General features: G+C 25.7%; 3 protein-coding genes across 4 annotated transcripts in view; 1 reads left to right on the top strand and 2 right to left on the bottom strand.

The window, feature by feature from the left end:
- Positions 1-4164, bottom strand: part of LOC126903900 (queuine tRNA-ribosyltransferase accessory subunit 2) — an 8062-nt gene extending 3898 nt beyond the window's left edge. The window contains exons 1-4 of the mRNA XM_050682472.1: positions 3836-4164; positions 3499-3651; positions 1954-2072; positions 454-610 (exon numbers count right to left, since the gene is read on the bottom strand). Of these exons, the coding sequence (XP_050538429.1) occupies positions 454-610; positions 1954-2072; positions 3499-3651; positions 3836-3964 (558 nt within the window). The 5' untranslated portion in view covers positions 3965-4164. The remainder of the gene's footprint in view (positions 1-453; positions 611-1953; positions 2073-3498; positions 3652-3835) is intronic.
- The window catches only part of LOC126903904 (negative elongation factor E), a 25394-nt gene extending 17362 nt beyond the window's left edge, over positions 1-8032 (top strand). Inside the window, exons 2-7 of the mRNA XM_050682481.1 lie at positions 4392-4481; positions 4534-4848; positions 4934-5136; positions 5469-5523; positions 5588-5690; positions 7884-8032. Of these exons, the coding sequence (XP_050538438.1) occupies positions 4401-4481; positions 4534-4848; positions 4934-5136; positions 5469-5523; positions 5588-5690; positions 7884-7960 (834 nt within the window). The 5' untranslated portion in view covers positions 4392-4400 and the 3' untranslated portion in view covers positions 7961-8032. The remainder of the gene's footprint in view (positions 1-4391; positions 4482-4533; positions 4849-4933; positions 5137-5468; positions 5524-5587; positions 5691-7883) is intronic.
- Positions 7896-18657, bottom strand: LOC126903891 (uncharacterized). Of its 2 annotated transcripts, XM_050682444.1 has the most exons (4): positions 18491-18657; positions 16451-16754; positions 13746-15417; positions 7896-10426 (listed from the first exon to the last, which is right to left on the bottom strand). In XM_050682444.1, exons 1-4 carry the CDS (start codon positions 18501-18503, stop codon positions 8708-8710), a joined length of 3708 nt encoding a protein of 1235 aa, XP_050538401.1. In that variant the 5' UTR covers positions 18504-18657; the 3' UTR covers positions 7896-8707. The 2 variants fall into 2 exon arrangements, with proteins under 2 accessions (XP_050538401.1, XP_050538402.1); XM_050682445.1 differs by lacking the exons at positions 16451-16754; positions 18491-18657 and adding an exon at positions 15852-16045.

Genomic DNA, 18657 nt, shown 5'->3' with positions numbered 1-18657 from the left:
AACCTGATCTCATTGCCGCTCTATGATATGCAACAATTAAATGAAATTACTTTTAAACAATATAATAATTTTAACTTAATTAATTATTATAATTAATTGATTAACACGTTGATGAACAATTAATAACATGATATTTTACAAATACTGGTTTTATGAGATGCATGGGGTCAGAACAACTTCCTTCTTTATAAGAAATCATTGAAAATATTATTGCTATATTAGTAATGACATTTTTAGAATAGTTTTTATACCACTGTTATGGCAGTAATATTTAAAAGTGACCCCAAACGTCAAATTTGAATATTACTGTCCTAACAATAATATATAATTTTGTCCATCAACGTGTTAATCTGAAAAAATAGGATTGTAATGAAAAATACAGTATTTTTTAAACATTGAAGTCACAAGATTGTTTAATTTAAAATTATTGATATTATATATTTAATTAAACACCTTGGATTCGTTGTGATACTTTAAACTTTGTTCAAAAATTCTATTTGTCAAGTTTACAGACTTTTCTATTGATGATGGTGAACTATTCATATCAGTTTCAGAAACACAGAGGGTAACATACAAACTTGGTTTGAAGGCTTCCATGAAATGCATATACCTATAAAATTGTTTTGTAAAAAATATATAAAATATTTTTCATAAATTAAATTAATTAGTTCTATCTTTGGTTAACAACAGGGTTCGTTTCAAACCAGTTAACTTCAAATCAAAATTTATTCTTGTATGTACAAGGGATAGTTTTCTAATTAATATATACTCTTAATTGTTTAGGAAAACTAACATAAATATATTTTTATTTATATTGTAAATTGCTTTTTTCTTTCTTTCTAACATAAATATCTACTTATCATTGATGTACTCAGGAAAATTAAAATAAACTTTATAAATTCATGAAGTCCAAATCACTGATTATTATACTATGTCCCAAGTATTTAAATTGTTTTCATTTTTTAAATAGTAATATAATAAAAACGATATAAATTACAACAATTTTTTTTTATAAATTTTTAACATTTAAATGTATCCATCCCTGATTCTCTTTATAATTAAAACTGAATTTACTATGAAGTTAATACAACATTTAAATATAAAACTATTAATTAAGTTGTGCAAAATGTATATTATTAATTATTGGTTATTAAAGGCATAAAATTTAAAACAATATTAACCTCTAGTAATTATTAATTTAAGTAATTAAAAGAAGCTACATATTTAATAATAATTAAGTTTACTTTTCATAATTTATCAATTGATTTCCAGCTTTAGTTTTAATAGCAACTTGATCCTTTTTATTATAACCAGTAATATTGTTTGTAGTGTAGTCTCTAATAGAACAAAATGAGGAATAACCCTAAAAATGATTTTAATTAAGTAAAACATTAATTTGAATAAAACAAAACTAATTTACACTCATATAACTTTTCATCCAATATTTATTTTCCTATCTTTTTTTAATAATTTTTAGCTTCGATGCGAAGCTGAGAAGGTATTAATTTTATCATGATGTGTTTATTTTTTTTTTTATTTTTTTTTGTGTCTGTCACTACTTTTTCTCAGCTCTCACTGGACCGATTTCTTTTAACAATACGTCAAAAGATCACAAATTGTATCTAGTTGAAGACATTACCCTTAAAAATTTAAAAATTTTCCCTCGTTCCCCGCAAATGGGGGAAATATCCAAAAAAATTACAAATTTAAAAATCGACAAATTTTGTCATTTTTTTCACTTTTTTTTCTTAAAACTTCCATAACTTTTTCAAAAATCAACAAATCAACATAATTTTTTTTTAAACTAAAACCTNCTATTAATTAAGTTGTGCAAAATGTATATTATTAATTATTGGTTATTAAAGGCATAAAATTTAAAACAATATTAACCTCTAGTAATTATTAATTTAAGTAATTAAAAGAAGCTACATATTTAATAATAATTAAGTTTACTTTTCATAATTTATCAATTGATTTCCAGCTTTAGTTTTAATAGCAACTTGATCCTTTTTATTATAACCAGTAATATTGTTTGTAGTGTAGTCTCTAATAGAACAAAATGAGGAATAACCCTAAAAATGATTTTAATTAAGTAAAACATTAATTTGAATAAAACAAAACTAATTTACACTCATATAACTTTTCATCCAATATTTATTTTCCTATCTTTTTTTAATAATTTTTTTATATATAAACTACATTAAAAACACATTTTTTAATATTTATTTTAATAAAAAGCAGTAATAAAGTGGGGTAGCAGCACAGTGAGGACTTGGCATAGATGCGACAAGAAACGCTTTGGTTTAAATCTGTAGACAGTGTTTAATTTTAAGAAATTGGTGGATTAATCCAAAAGAAAAATGAACTCTTATTTCCTTATTTATATCCTGATCACAAGTTTTATGATATATAAGTGTAATATATAAAAAATATTTAATAAATTTAAATTCATTTATTATTAATATTTAATGAATTTTTAACTTTGACGGCTATTTGCACAAGTATGGTACAAGGATAATAATGAATGAGTAGATGAAAAGTAAAGTATTTGAAGTGGTTAGGAAAAGTGACAGAATTATGGTTGTAAAATTAAATCCCGAGCAAAAAGTGTTGAATATAGCAAGTACCTACGCATGAGATGTGATGAAATAGACTTAATCAAGCTTTCATGGATTGTTGTATTATTGTACTCGGTTATTTTATGATTTATAACTAATAAGAAAATATGAGTGAGATGAATTTATTTAAGGTAATTATTATATGAAATATCAAGTCTACTCAAAATACTTTTTCTTGATATCATTTTGATAAAATATTTTTAATCTAATCCACCCAATCAAGAAAGTGTTGAAATAACAAATATCTCTGACACACTTTGGCAAAAAATTATTATACAGAGTATCCTTCCAGGTTTTGAAAATTTTGGTAACTTTTGATATAATGAATATTTTGCTTTATTTTATGCTTTTAACATCGTCTAAAACTATAAAATTATTAAAAAAAAAAATATTTCAAAATATTCACCAGATAAAAAGTTATTTCAGATGTTAAAACCTGGTAGAATAATCTGTATACTTAAAATACTATTAATGAAAATTTTCTTGTTATGAACAGCTTGCTTATTTTCAGCCATTTATTATTTTTTGACTCATGGTTAGTAATATAACTCTATTTATAAATGTAAAAAGTTTTGTTCTTACTTAAGAATCAAGTCTTGAGATATAATTAAAAAATAAGATGAATACATGAAGGGTACAGGTTAAAAATCAGAATTATTTTTTTTATAGTTTGGGTAGCTATCTTTATAATTTCAATACAAAAAAACATGTTTTTTAAATATTTTAAATTAAATAAATAAGTGAGTTTGATTTTTAGTCAAAAAAATAAAATTTATTCATACTCATTTATACCAATTTTTTTTTCTAAGATAAATATAAAAAAAATTACTTTTCTGTATTTTATATACCTTTCACACACAAATAGTAAAAATTTATATACCTTTAAGCCAACAAAACTAACTAAGCTCTTGTTTAATTTTTCTATTGGTTTGAAAAATCCATAATGAGTAGGTAATGGGAAATTAAATAACACTTGATCATCAGGTATAATCATTTGAAAAACTTCACGAGATATATGAGGAACACTTCCAGACTAGAAATAAATTAAAATATATATTTATGTTAGTGTTGAATGATTTTTTGTAAATACTGAAATATAATTCTATGAAGCTTTCAATAACTAAGACTTTAGTTTCATTATTTAGAATTTTATTTATTTTAGTTATATAAACTGGCATTTCAATAGATATCTAAATAGAAAATTTTTACTACAGTACCTTTGTATAAAACATGAGACCGGGTGTGTCAATTTGAGAATTTTGTTTTGTTAAATTTTTTATTGTGCCTAATCGGCCTCCTTTACTATTAGAACATTGTTGAGTAATTGTAAAATGAATATGATCCATTTTGTTTACTAACTATTCATCTAAGTTCATACAGTTCAATTTTCAATAATAAAAACCTACGATTACATATTCAGATAACTTCGAAAATGATTAATAGATTAAGTCGATAACAATTACAATTATGGTTTAATTAAAGGTAATTTAGATTATGTGCCAAAATTTGAAAAAATAACCTATCAAAACAACACGTTATAGATCATAACAGATGTATATAAACGTACTAACAATATTTACTAACATGTGTTAAATGATACATACGTCATTGTAAATTATCTATTATCACTTATTTTTGATATCATAATGAAATTTAATCTTCATTCATTCATAATCATTTATTATCCATTAATATGCATTTTATAAAAATTAATTTTGCAATTTACTAGTTAAATAGTCAATTTTTCAAACATATTAGACGTTCTTAATTTAGAATATAAGAATGGTGTATTTACATTTCCCTACTAACTTAACAGAAGAAGAGCTAATGCTTCAGAATAAATATCAAAAACTAAGAAAAAAAGTAAGTAAAATTGTTAAGGTTTAAATTACTATTAAATTTTTAAAAACTACAGAAAAAAGCATTACAAGTTCAAAAAACTCCGCGGCCTGAACCAGAGCCTTCACCTATTTTAAATCCTAAGAGACCTAAAGAAACTGCTCGCGATGCTCGAGAAATAGCTAGAAAACTCTTGAAATCTGGAGCTATTGGACCTATTAAAAAAGTGCCTAACCGAACAGATCAAGAGTCTTTCAAAAGACCTTGTGGCATGGAAAGAAAAATATTATCATCACCACAGACTTTAACTAGTTATCAACCTTTTTCAGCATCATCACCAATCAAAAGTGATCCCGTTGAAAATTCACCAAAACCTACTACTAAATTTTCAGTAATTTTTTGTTTTTTATATAATATTTATATTGTATTAATCCTACATTTTTTCTTTAATATATATTTTTTTAATTTATTTATAGAATTTGTATGATAACTTTGTTTCATCAACATCAAAAATGACTGTACCAGTTATACAAAATTCCCCAGAACATATTTCCGAAACTCCTCGAAAAGGTATCACTATATTTGTTGGTGGTAGTAGTTCTTTGACTGAAGAATTCCTGAGAAGTACATTTAGTAAATTTGGAACGATTATTAATATTTCTATGGAAATAGAAAAAAAGTATGTATCTCTTTAGCATATCATTGGTATTGGAATTAGAGGAACGTATTAATTAAAATAATTTGTTTAAACTGAATTATTTAGTTTTCTTTTGTAGAATTAATTGTTACAGCAATAAAACTCTAGACTTAGAAGTTATAACTTAAGTTAAAGTACCTCTAGATTTATAAAATTTAAATATAAAACTCAACAAAAATAATTGAATAAAATTATTAAAAAAATTAATTTGTATTTTGGTTGATACATCATTTTTAATCCAACACTTACAATATTGAATAAGAATATGAACTTAATTTTATTCAACTTGTACAAAATGTACTTTGTTGTTCTAGTCGAGGATTTATAACATTTAACTCATCTGATATAGCAGAAAAGGCTGTAGCTCAAGTATGTATTTTTAATAACAAAGTATCTAACTTTCGAGCTTAATATTTTGCTTAATTCTTATTAGATGAATAGTACAACAGTATCTGGAATTAAATTAAAAGTATCAATATCTCGTAACCAACCAATAGAATGCAATGAAAAAGGTGTTAATGCATGGCATGCAATTGGTAAGTTATTTACAAAACTTTTCATGAAATCATGTATTCAATGGAATAAGAATGGTTAATATAATTTAATTAATTAATACTTTTATTCTTAAATATATGGTTCAACTTGTAAGGTATGTAATATAGATTTTTATGAAGAAAACATTACAGTATTTATAGCTTAATTTTTCATTTTAATTATCCTAATATAAAACATTATTCTTTTGTAGTTATCTGTTTGTATAATAAAACACGCTAAAAACACTTTTCTGTAAAAATTACTTAGAGTGATATATTTTTGTCCCTCACCTGAAAGTGTTTTAAAATTTTGATCTTCTTTTAGAAAAATGCTCGCTGAGGCCAGTGTTTTACGACTAAAGGTCCACACGCATGTTTTAAATAAAGTATTGGTTCATTTTTTATCAAAGTATATTTTGACCCTTAANCACCTGAAAGTGTTTTAAAATTTTGATCTTCTTTTAGAAAAATGCTCGCTGAGGCCAGTGTTTTACGACTAAAGGTCCACACGCATGTTATTTGTAGAAAATGTTATTTTATATCAATTTAATTTTTTCATTCAATTCATATGTCATACATGTTATAATTATTATATATGTATTGATTGGGTTAGATTATTAACTATCTTCGGTTTATTAACTATAAAATTATTTCCTTTTTATTTCTTTTAAACAAGTTTTTTATCTAAAATTTTTGTATGTAATCAAATTTATTAGTAAGTATATATATATCTAATATATTTTAATTTGTTTAAACTTATGTTTAATAATAAACTAGTTCAAATGTTCTATATAAGCTTAGAACTTTTATTGTTTTTTTATGTGTAAGCGAAATTTGTATTAGAATACAATTTTGGATTTTAGTAATATAACAGCAAATATGATTTAGTTATATATTTAGTATATATTATCAATGAATTTTTATAGTTATACATAAATTTCAGCATGGTTATAAGTATATAATTTTGTTTATACATTATCAGGATAGTACAGTCTATTAATAATCTTATTTATCTCTTATATGATGTTAATCATTAAAATTGTAAAAATTGGGACTTATCTATGAAATCTATGTTGTACAGCATCAAATCACAATAACTAGAATTCTTATAAAATTTGACTTTATTACATAGTCTTAGAAGTAGTAACCTACGGAATTTTCCTACAATTATTTTATAATGTTAACATTACTATTATAATTAGAATATTATTAATTATTGTGTATAAAATGAGCATATTTAAGAAGGATAAGGGTAATTTCCTCCCTTAGATCAGTCCTATCAATATTTTGTATAGCTGATATATAAGAAATATGACCTAATTATAATTTAAAGACTTTTTTTTTTGATCATCACTTTAATTTTTAGCAAATACTTTCTATAGAATGTTTACCAAAGTAAAAAATAAATAAATATACTTTGAAAATGATTTGAAAATATTCTTTCTGATTATGCACCTGGTGAATATCTCAGTAAATAACTGTCAAATTTATAGCCAATTTATTTTACTATTTTCTCTTTTTGATTTTTCCTGATTTTAATAATTCAGTTTTTAATTTATTTTTGTTACATTGATTCTGAAGTAATATTTTTCCTGCAACACAGTTGTTGGGCCTGGCATAACTGGGTACTTCTACTAGAATTGGTGTCTTACTCATAAGAACCGCCCAAAGAGGTTTATAGGGCCTCAGGTCTGAGGTGGAGCCTAGTATTTTTTATATTACAATGAATTAAGCAACTCAATTTTTTTATTAATAGTTGCATATTTTTATATAAAATAAAAAATAAAATATTATTAGCTTCAAGTAATCAATTCTTATTCCATAACTATCTTTTATTTAATTTAGTGTTTTACTTTAATTAATATTTATAACTCAACACATTGCAATATCACTTGACTAATACTACTGTTACTCTTGTGTCTTACTAAAAAACCTAGTAAACAAATTTCAATAATATTTTAAAATCAAGCTCCATTTAAAATGGACTGGCGTCTTTAAAAGAAAAATCAATTGCAAGTAAAAAAACTTTTCTTAATGTTGTAATAGGTAATTAAATTTGACTTCAAATTTTTTTATGTACCTTTCTAGATTAAAAGTATAATAATCTTTTAAAACTATATTTTTCAAGCAATTATTTTTTAAGAATGTTAGTATAACAAAGGTACATATTCTAATCAACAATTTACTTATTTTCAGCTACTAATAAATCACAAAAAGGAAACCAACGCGATGACCGTTCACTAGTGTCATATGATGATATCAATTTATTTTAAATAATTTTTTAACTCTATTTGTATTTAATAATATTATTATGGTGATAATATATGTATTAATATGGTGACAATAAAAATAAATTAATACATTATCAATTATTTATTAGGTTTAAATATTTAAAATGTATTAAAAGTTCTTTTTGTATGTTGTAAAGACAAAATGCATGTATATGTATTGATTTAAATGTAAAATTTATCATTATACTATTCAATGTTTAGATTAAATTAAATATATTATTATATAACAGTTATAATATACATTGAATTATAAAAAAATAAGTTATCTGAAATGCTATTGACGTTCATTTTATTAAAATAATTAATAAAATTGATGAAGTTTTTGTAAAAAAATGTTGTTCTGCTCATATACATACTTGCACATTAACTGTAGTACAAATTAAAATTATAATAATTTCACTAACAATTTTTCAATTTAATTATCAAGTGATACATCAAAACTATTTATATGCTTAAAACAACTTTAGTTAGTTATACAAATTAACTGTATTTTTGAACTGAAATAAATATTTAATGCAAATATAGTATTTTATATTATTAGATTTTTTTTTTAATCTTAATCAACATATTCGGTGTCTGAACCTTAAGACATCAGTCTTTAACAATTTTTTTTAAGATTAATATATTGTAAACTCTATAACTTAGAATACTAAAAATTGAGTCATAAAAATTACTAACGAATATCAAAATGCAAAAAATAAAGGCAATAACATAATTTTTAGGCGCTATTTATTGATTAGCTGGAGGAAACTGAAAATCCCAATGATGATGATGGATTGTTTTTTCGTTTCCAAATCCTAGTATAAGTAGTCCTGCTAATACGATGCTTAAGAAGCATAAAGCTGCCTGTAAATCACGTCGTTTTTCAGTATCATCAGGCACTACTTGCTGAACAATTCTAGTAAATAAACTACAAACGTTTGAATAGCATAGTTTAAATAGTTGAAAACTAAGTTCAGTAATAGATGGGTCATTGATTGCACTAGAATCCAATTTTGATGGTTGTGGTGGTTTGCTTCGACGACGTGGTGGAGTTGGAACGCCCATAATACTCGTTCTATCTTCGTCAGAGTCTACTTCTGGATACGTAGATGATATTCGAGAATGGACAGACATGGTTTCGTCAGCAATTTGTGATAGTACTTGTGCATATGATGACGATTTTGAATAATTTTGATCGTTGTGGCGAGGAAGTGCACCACTGTTTGATGGATGTGATGATGCTGCAATATCGTAAAATTGACTTATTTTTAAGCTTGATCCTGTAATATCATTAACGTCTAAACGTTGGCCACGAATATCAGCAACAGTTATTTTACCAACTTCTAATTCCTTAACACTAATACTTTGAGCACTCATCATTCCGTTTGACCGATGACTGCTCAAATCAGATGGTAAAATTGTTATAGGTACACAACTATTTTCATTAGATAAAGCTGAATGTTGTTCAATTGTTGATATTTTGGATGCCGGTTGTACCATTCGTTCTATGTTTGAATCTTGAAATACAGTTCGATCAGCAGTAACAGATGTTCTAGATATCGATCGTTCTCCATTTTCAGAGACAGATTCACAGTAAGAGTTATTATCATCCAATTCGTAACCTGCTGGTAACGGGTCCGTTTGTATGGCAATAGATACATCTCCATTTTTCATTAATGAAATAATTTGAGAAACATCGGTAGATATATCAGATAATGCTACAGATGTTTCTCTTTGTCCTAAAAAAGGAGTTAAAGCCGAATCTGTGTACCTCCTTTGGGTAAGTATAGGGGATTCATTTGGTGTCTTGGCTTTACGAGGCGGTGGCGGAGGTGACGGCAGTGGTCTTAATTTCATTTTTTCGATTATATCACCTGAATTCAAACCTTTATTTGAAATATTATCTTTTTCATTGATTTGTTCTTTATCGGAGTATTTGTCGGTTTTATCGGTAACGTCACCGTATTCATGTTCTCGACGGCGTCTTTGTGGTCGGGAAGGTCCTAATGTATTATATGCTCGGGTGGGTCGAGACGGTTGTGGTAAATTAATAGGATTTTGAGGTTCATTTGTGGATTTATTGAAGCTGTATGATCTAGGTATAGTAAAAAATGTCCCGAATTCCTGGCTTTTTAATACTTCATATGATTTTTTTCGTCCATGTTTCATTGGTGATTGTGGTGGCAATATTGATACAGACTTATCTATGGTAGCATAACCTGGAAAAGGAGGCCTAGGCGGTGGAGTACGTTTTGAATAACTTCTGTGAGATATCATAGTCGCTATCCTTTCCTCGGTATCCGTATCGGTGTTCAAAGATATTCGAGATCGTCTTAAAGGCGGTGTCGGAGCATCTTTTTCGGATCCCATTGAATTTTCTCTATCAATATCTGCTAATGATACTCTAGATCTTCTTAATGGAGCTTTTGGTGGAACTTCTGAAAATTTAATTTGTTGGGAGAATCCCTAAACAAAATATTTAAACTGTTTATAATGTAATTATATAATCTCAAGGTTGGACAAGTTACTATAATTTTTTACTTATGGACGTTAATATAGTTTTGAACGTAGAATATGAAGTCAAGTTATAAGTCAACTTATATATATTTTTCAACTTAGATAAGTTAAGAGCAACTAGAAATAAAATTTAACTTTATTATTATATTATTGTAATGTACTTATATTTAATAAGTTATTTAGGTTAAATAAGTAAATAATAGAATTGAAATTTAAAACCACCAAAAAAATAATGTTACCTAAATAAATTATATCAACTTAACATTTTAACTTTTAAGCCATTAATGGCCAATTTTGAATAATCAATTATACTTATACAAAAACTACATTTATATATAATTATTAAAAATGAAATAACCTTGATTATGGAGGCTACTTTTCAAAATACAGTTTTTATTTTAAATAAATTTGTTTATTAATTCGGACATGTACTAATTTCTCTTTTACTCACATGGTATTCTAGTATACAAGGTGTGTGATATCTAATGACTTAATTCAAAAATATATTTTTATAAATTATCTACATATATTTACAATTATACAATTTACTTAGAAAAACAAAAGTTATCAACCATAAAATTAAGATATATATATATAAATTATACATATCACCAAAATTAGTAAATAATTATAGCCATATCCCTTGTTAGTATCATTGACATAGAATTGGAAGAAAAAAAACTGAAAGTCATTTTGATTATAATGATGCGCTTATGTTTTTTTGTTATGAGTTTGGTTTAATGATTAAAACTTTGATAATTACCACAAAAGTAACTTGACAACTTTAATTTTAAAATACCTAGAGTCTTTGTTGGAGGATATAAATTTAAAAACATAATTTTTATAATCTAGTACATAATTACTAAGAAACAACTTTTATTACAAATGACCGTGGACAGTTCATTTTAAAGGTGTAGGTTGTCAAAAAGACACAGCATACTAATAAATATATAATATCTAGTATATAATACATCATTGTTGCAATAATTGATATACAAATAAAGAATATAAAAAAGAAAATAATTGATTAAAATAGTAAATACTAGATATTTTATCAATCAATTATTTGTAATGAAAAAAAAAAACGTAAATTAATTTGTATGAGAAATAAATGGCAATATATGAATAGTTTAATTACAAATTTTACGCATTAAATGAAATCACGAATATTTTGGTTTAAAAATAGCAATTTTCTTTTATTTACATTAGTGTAAGTGGTATGTAAAACTGTATTTAGTCCTATAAAAACAAGGCAGCTTGCTCTAGTACAGATGTATGTATTTCTTACATTTGTTTAAAAAAATTGAATTGAGGAACTTAAATTTAATTCAATTATAACAGATTCAAAAATTCAAGAATTAAAATTAGTACTATTATGAAACTTATCATAATTTAAATTTAAACATTTCAAAAATTAAAAAAATAGTAGAATTCTTAAAAATATTGTTCATTTTATAAATTTTTATATATTATTATTATACATTTTGTGAAAAAAAGATTTTTTAAACTCATTATTGATTAAAAAATAGTGCACAGAGTTCCACTACCACAAGTACACTTCTATTCCATACTATTTATATAGTTTTCTGTATGCCGGGTCTACACTGAAATCGACTCGGTTCCGAATAATTTTTTATTTTTATTTTATAAAAGTAATACATTCATTCCAGTTTTTTGATATTTATGAATCATTTATCAACTTAAAAATTTAATAAAATAGAAATATGTATATTAATACACGCAAATATATTAATTAACCAAACCCTTACATAAAAGAATTTTGAATCAAATGTTTGGAGGAGTCTAACTTAATTCTGGCCATCTTAAAATATTTCTATTAAAATGTACATTCTTCTTATCCCATTTATTTGGGTCCGGCTTTACCTTACACTGTTTTGAGAATTAAAAACCAGCTGTCAATCTGATGTAATTAAAATCGGGTTCTTTTAACGTAATGTTTATTAAAAGTAGTCCATTGAGAGTTGAGAATTTTCATGGACCGACATAAAAAAAACATCACAAAACCAATACTTTCGGCCTGTCAACGAAGGAAAAATGGCGGAAAAAATTCCCAACCAAATTTTTTTTTTTTTAAAGTTGAATTATGACTTATAATTGTTGTTTGGGAATGTACAATTTAGCGTTTAGTTGGGTTTAAACAATATAGCGTCAAATCAATTACCTACTCTATCGGTTGTATCTTAATATACACTACACTTTAATGATACTATAAATAAATAAACTCACACATACACACATATGCATTTATAACATTGTGTCTTATGTAAGTATAACATGATAAAAAGTAACCGTAAAATGAAAAAAATTGAAAAATAAATTTTAGTACTCATATTAAATGTAATGTAACTCGAAAAATATTTGTTTAAACGAAAAAATATACGATACATTTTTTGTTTAAAATTGTCTTTTAAACAACTTTTGTACGAAACTTTTTTTTGTAAGCTAAATTTTGTTTGAAAAAATTAAAAATCTTATATTTTTGAATATTTTATTATTGTTGGGCGAAAAGTTAAAACTTACTATTGTCCTTTTTATAATTTTACAGGAGGTCTATAAAAAAGTCACTAAAAACCTAATAACTCTTTAAACAAATAAATATTCTGTAAGAGTATTTTTTATATTTACTTAAAAGCATCGTGTGAATGAACTATTAAAAATTATCTTTCGTGAATTTTTGCTGCATTTCTATTATTTAATATGACTCTTAGAAAGCCCTAAACAAGAAAATTTATTCTCCAGTTCGGCCAACTACATAACTAAGGAAAGAAGTAGCTAAATTAACCTAACTATCCACCTACTAAAAGTTTAAAATTAAATTTTTATTATTTTTTAATTTGCTAAAAGCTTTTAAAGTTGAAATTTTTATTTATTTTTTCATTTAAATAACTATATTTTTTGATTTTTAAAAATTATGGAAGTAAATAGAAATAACACATAACGTAAAAATAATTATAGATAATTTAATAATAAAATTAATAATAAAATAGATAATAAAATTATAGATAATTTGTTTTTATATCATTTCCAATACTATTATTAAATTCTCCACCACTTTTACTATAAAAATATATTAATATTATCATTTTTAATAAAACTTCATTTTTACTTGTTGCTTTACGATTACGATTAAAAACCTTTCAAAAAAGTTATTTGTGTTTATTAATTTTTATTTTATGTTATAATAACTTTTTTATTTTGAAGTGTTATTTTTATTAATCTTAATAAGAACTTCGTATTTACTACTTACGTTTTGTGATTGGTTTCTTTTGCGAGATAGATCAATCATGGACCTTGTATCAAAACTAGAACACCGTTGATTAGCCATTCGTTGTCTTGAAGGTGGTTTTGGGGGCATATGGGAGATTAAATTTTCTTTATCGGAGTTTCGCCAAGGCACTTTAATTGTAGACGGTAAAGTCAAATTGGGTTCAAATGTTTGACTAGTGATAATATTTTCTGGGATATCATCATCTTTTTGGTATTTATTTTTTACCGATATCACACTTCCAAATGATTTTGGCATTGTGTTGAACCTATTGTCATGTACATTAAGTAAATGACCTTCATTTTGCAAGTTATTATGTTTTCTCATCGAATTAGTGCGTGTTGGTCGAACGGGAATTGCCTTTTGAGGTTTATTAGATTCTATAGTGTTATTTTCATCTACAGATCGCGTTCGAGTTGATCTAAATACGTGTTTAATTTCGGACGATAGATAATTGCTAATATGTACATTTCCACGACTTAAACCTTTTTCGCGCAAAAAAAATTCGTCAGAGTCAATTTCTTCTATAACACCAGCTTGGTGTTCACACATATTCTTTGTATTTTTCGAACGGCTACAGTCATCACTTAAAGATACCACTTCTTGTAAATCGCTGTCTCCAAAATCTTCAAGCGATTCTTTAGACACATTGCCTTCATCCGTAACTACTTCTTCTACTGCTAATGTAGCTGCTGGCGTGTTGACACTAACTTCGGGTGGGCCAGGTGTGAGTTCTTTGTGGTTCGAACGGAAAAATCGTCGTCTAAATGATTCTTTACGCTTCATAAAAGGAGTGTGTTGTTTAGAATCCATAGCATTCGTATCGTTATCTACTTTTCTGCGTTTAGAAAATATTCTAGGATATGTACCGAATTCTATTAGCTTGGTTTTTATACGAGTGTCAGCTGTTGATGGCTTTGACGTTTTAGATGCATCCGACCATGTACGAGGTCGTAAATTTGGTATGGATAATCTAGAAGCTCCAAATCTAGTTGATTTAGATGGTTTTGGAGATTCGGACGTCGATTTTGGGGACCGAAAACGAGATATGCTAAATCTACTATTGCTTTTATTTTCTTTTGATAAAATAGATGACTCTTCTTCTTGGCGTTTCAATCGATTAAACGTCGACGGTAAACGAATATCTGGCGCATGAAAGTTCAATTTTTTTGGCAAAGTGGCAAAATGGCCAAACCGACAGGTACTTTTTTCAGCGCCTTCTTCAGATGCATCTACAACTATGGTTTTCTTCTGTTTAGGCTTACGCTTAGTGACGCCTTTTAATTTGTTTCGCAGTACGTCTGCTTTTACTTTACATTTTTGCTGGAAAGCTTTCATTTTAGTTGGTCGACTGTGGTCACTATCACGACTACCGCCAACTGATGAATTATCATTTTCACCTTCATAAATCGATTCGTCAGTAGTCATCTTTTTTTCATCTTCATCTTCTCCAAACTCATCTTCATATTCATCTTCTTCCGATCGTTGGTTGCTGTTTTCTTCATCTTCATCGTCTGATTCTGTCTGGTCGGCCATTACTATCTCTTCAGCCAAAGGTATGCGTAGAAAATGCTTATTCTCTTCTTTAACAATGGTTGATATTGATATTTTGTCCGTACTGGCCGTAGGCGTAACCGGTTCGTATACATGGTCTCTGAAAAATATATAATGTAAATAATCAATATTGTAATATTGTTTCAGTTGGTAAAAGGGTTAAATTTATTTGTCAAAAATAGAACGCCAAGAGTTGACATGAGAGAACAAAAATATATTTATAAGCATCCCGTCGTCGTATAGAAGTCTAAAAGTAGAGCAGATAAAACACCTCTGCATACTCACAATACTCTGCGCGTACCAAAATATATTTTTATTATGTGAAGTACTAGCACTATAGAAAATGTTAATATGTAATGTCTTAAAATACCACAGTAAAACGTTTTCATATTTGCATGGATTTTTCATTGTAATTTGCAAAAAAAAATTTAATTTAAAATACTTTTATATTAAATACTAACATAATACAACAGTAAATAATTAAAATTAGAAATTTTATTTAATTTTAGTTTGATTTCATCAAAATATACTTACCCCATTTTGGAAAATGTCACTAGTTATATGTTAATTCTTTTTTATAGTAATTCACTTATTTATTCATAATTTATGAGTAATGAAGTATTTAACATAATCAAAAAAATATCACGTAGATGTACTATTGAGATACGAGCTAACACTGAATTATATTCTGATGTCTAGATGTGACACCAAGACGCGAAGTACAATCGTGCTCGATTATTTTAACAGAAATCGAAAATGCTACAACACTCGCCAAAAATAATTTTGGCCAATTGACCAGATCTAAATATTTAGTATATTCATTTAAATTTATTCTCAACTAATCAATTATAATTTTTTGGTAAAATCAAATTATGGAAAGAAAATTCTAATAGTCAGTTAAAAATCAAAAATAAATAATTGTTTTTAAGACTTAATACTTATTGAATTTTAAGTTTGTTTTTGTCACTAGACACTAAAATTATTGGACAAGAATTAAAATTATTTGATTTATATTTTTTGTTTGAAATTTACGACTAAAAATTAAAATTTATGTAAATAACTTTTCTCGATAATCCGACATTTTCTATACAATTTTTTAATGCATTAAGATTAGATTATTTTTGATTACATGCCTATAATTTTTCCAATTGTTTTCATCATACGGGGGTTTGTTTAGATGTGTCCAAGGGTAGCCTCCTGTAGTTCGTTGTCTTCGGAGTTCTTCCCAGTGATAGGTAGCAGGAGGGACGGGTGGAGGTTCAGGTGTTGTTGATTTGTTGGAAATGGATCTATAAGAAGGTGACCTATTAAGTTTTGATCTAATTGAGGGCGATCTACTAGGTGTAGATTGACAATGAATGGTATTATATAGAGTTGATTTTTCCGTTTGTGATATATTTGTCTCTAGTACATGATCATTTTCATTATGTTGAAACTCTAAAATAAAATAAAAACTTTAAAAATATGATAAATAAATAATAAATGAATTTTATTGTACTTATATGTTGAGTAGTATTTTGTATCTAAAAAGTAAAAATATCCGACTGTATTAAAATGCAAGGTGTAACAAAATATTTCAGTTTGAACTCATATGTTTAAAAACAAAATACATATAATCTAGAAAGAAAAATTTACATTTGACAAAATTTATTGATAAACGTGCAAACTGGAGGAGTTGAAAAATTACTTAGCCTCCACAAATTTTTTTGAAAATTTTACGTAAATTCAATTGTGGTGTTGTATTAATAAGTTTATCATAGAGGTTTTACAAAGCTGTTAAAATATCATCCTTCGTACTATGATCAAGGCTTACCGATTCCAAAAGAATGACGCAATTCGTCGTGATATGATGCTACCAATTGTAGCCGATTAAGTCAATCGGTTTGTACATAAGCATATAACTAGTTTGGAAAACCATGAAACCTAGCAGCAAATTATCCAAATATTGGATAATTCCAATGACCCACGACGTTTAAAACGCGTGAAGTCATATAAATTAGTTAAATTTATATATATTATTTATATATAAATTATTATTATTATTTTTATCATTAGAATAAGTTACTAATTAGAATAAGGGACCACTTTGTTGGAAGTGTAAATCTCTTTTTTGTTTGTATTTGTATATATATTAATTAGTTATATTTGTTCCACTCTGTATATATGACTATTTAAGAGACGGTTAGTAAATTTTAACCATCTTTCAAAAGGGACTTTAATGAATTTTTGTTATTTTTGAAATCCAAAAAAGAATCCTTAGCGGACATAATTCGATTTATAATATTTTAGGACACAGCAGAAAATATTATTCCCTATAGAAATGTTTAAATTAAATGTATAATAAAGAATGATCACTTGTGGCTAATTAATTAAATAAAATTAAATGTAGTTTATAAATTGCTAAATGACAAAGGGTGTTTATGCGTTTCAAAAATTTCAAAAATAATTTATGTGACTTATTAGCTTTTTGTTTCAATCCACAGATATATATTATCAGCTATTTTATACAAGGTAATTTATAATAAATTTATAGATATAATCAATATCTTTATAACTATAAAATATGTTGTAATTTTTCCTGTTCAGAAATTAATACTATCTCATGTTTTATAATTTAAAAAAATGGACTTATTTCCCTGTTTCACTTAAAAACTTGAGTTTAACTAGCTTAAAAATAAAAACATGATCTAATTAATAAAATGACTGTTCGATATTTTTGAGCTACCATTTAAAAAAATATTATGACGGTGGTATTAAATTTTGTAAAATAAAAATTATAATTTGTTTTATTTTTTTAATCATATTTCGTGAGCTATGCCTAACATAATATCAATCAGTTACCTTGTATTTTTTAGTGAAAGAGATGAATGTATATATATGTATAGTTTTTATTTAAAGGTCATAATAAAATTATGTAAATAATTTACAGGTTTCGTCTTAAAAATGAACTTATTAATGATTGCTTTGAGTTCGATATCGTTGTTCAAAGTTTGTAAAAATACGGTTTATTTTATTTAAGTTAATTAAGTATGTTATCCAGTAACAAAAATAATACTGCCAAAAAATGTCATTGTATTATTCTGAATTAAAGTAAAAAAATAATTTTAATTATTAATTACACTAATTGTTATTTTAATATGATTATTTAAAATATCTAAGATTAATTTACCGACCTGCATCTTCCATAGTCGTTCTACATATATAAATATACCACAAATAATGGTAAATTTGCACCTTCAAAACACTTCAAATAAAATTGTACATTTTTTTAATTTAGTATTTTCCTTTATTTAAAATTGTACTCACAAATAAATATTGGACGTCGGAAAAGAAAACACTG

The sequence above is a fragment of the Daktulosphaira vitifoliae genome, unplaced genomic scaffold, assembly GCF_025091365.1.
Source record: "Daktulosphaira vitifoliae isolate Bord-2020 unplaced genomic scaffold, ASM2509136v1 Scaffold_4, whole genome shotgun sequence".
NCBI classification, from domain to species: domain Eukaryota; kingdom Metazoa; phylum Arthropoda; class Insecta; order Hemiptera; family Phylloxeridae; genus Daktulosphaira; species Daktulosphaira vitifoliae.
The sequence above is the reverse complement of the archived record's forward strand: the minus strand, read 5'-3'. Positions and strand labels throughout refer to the sequence as shown.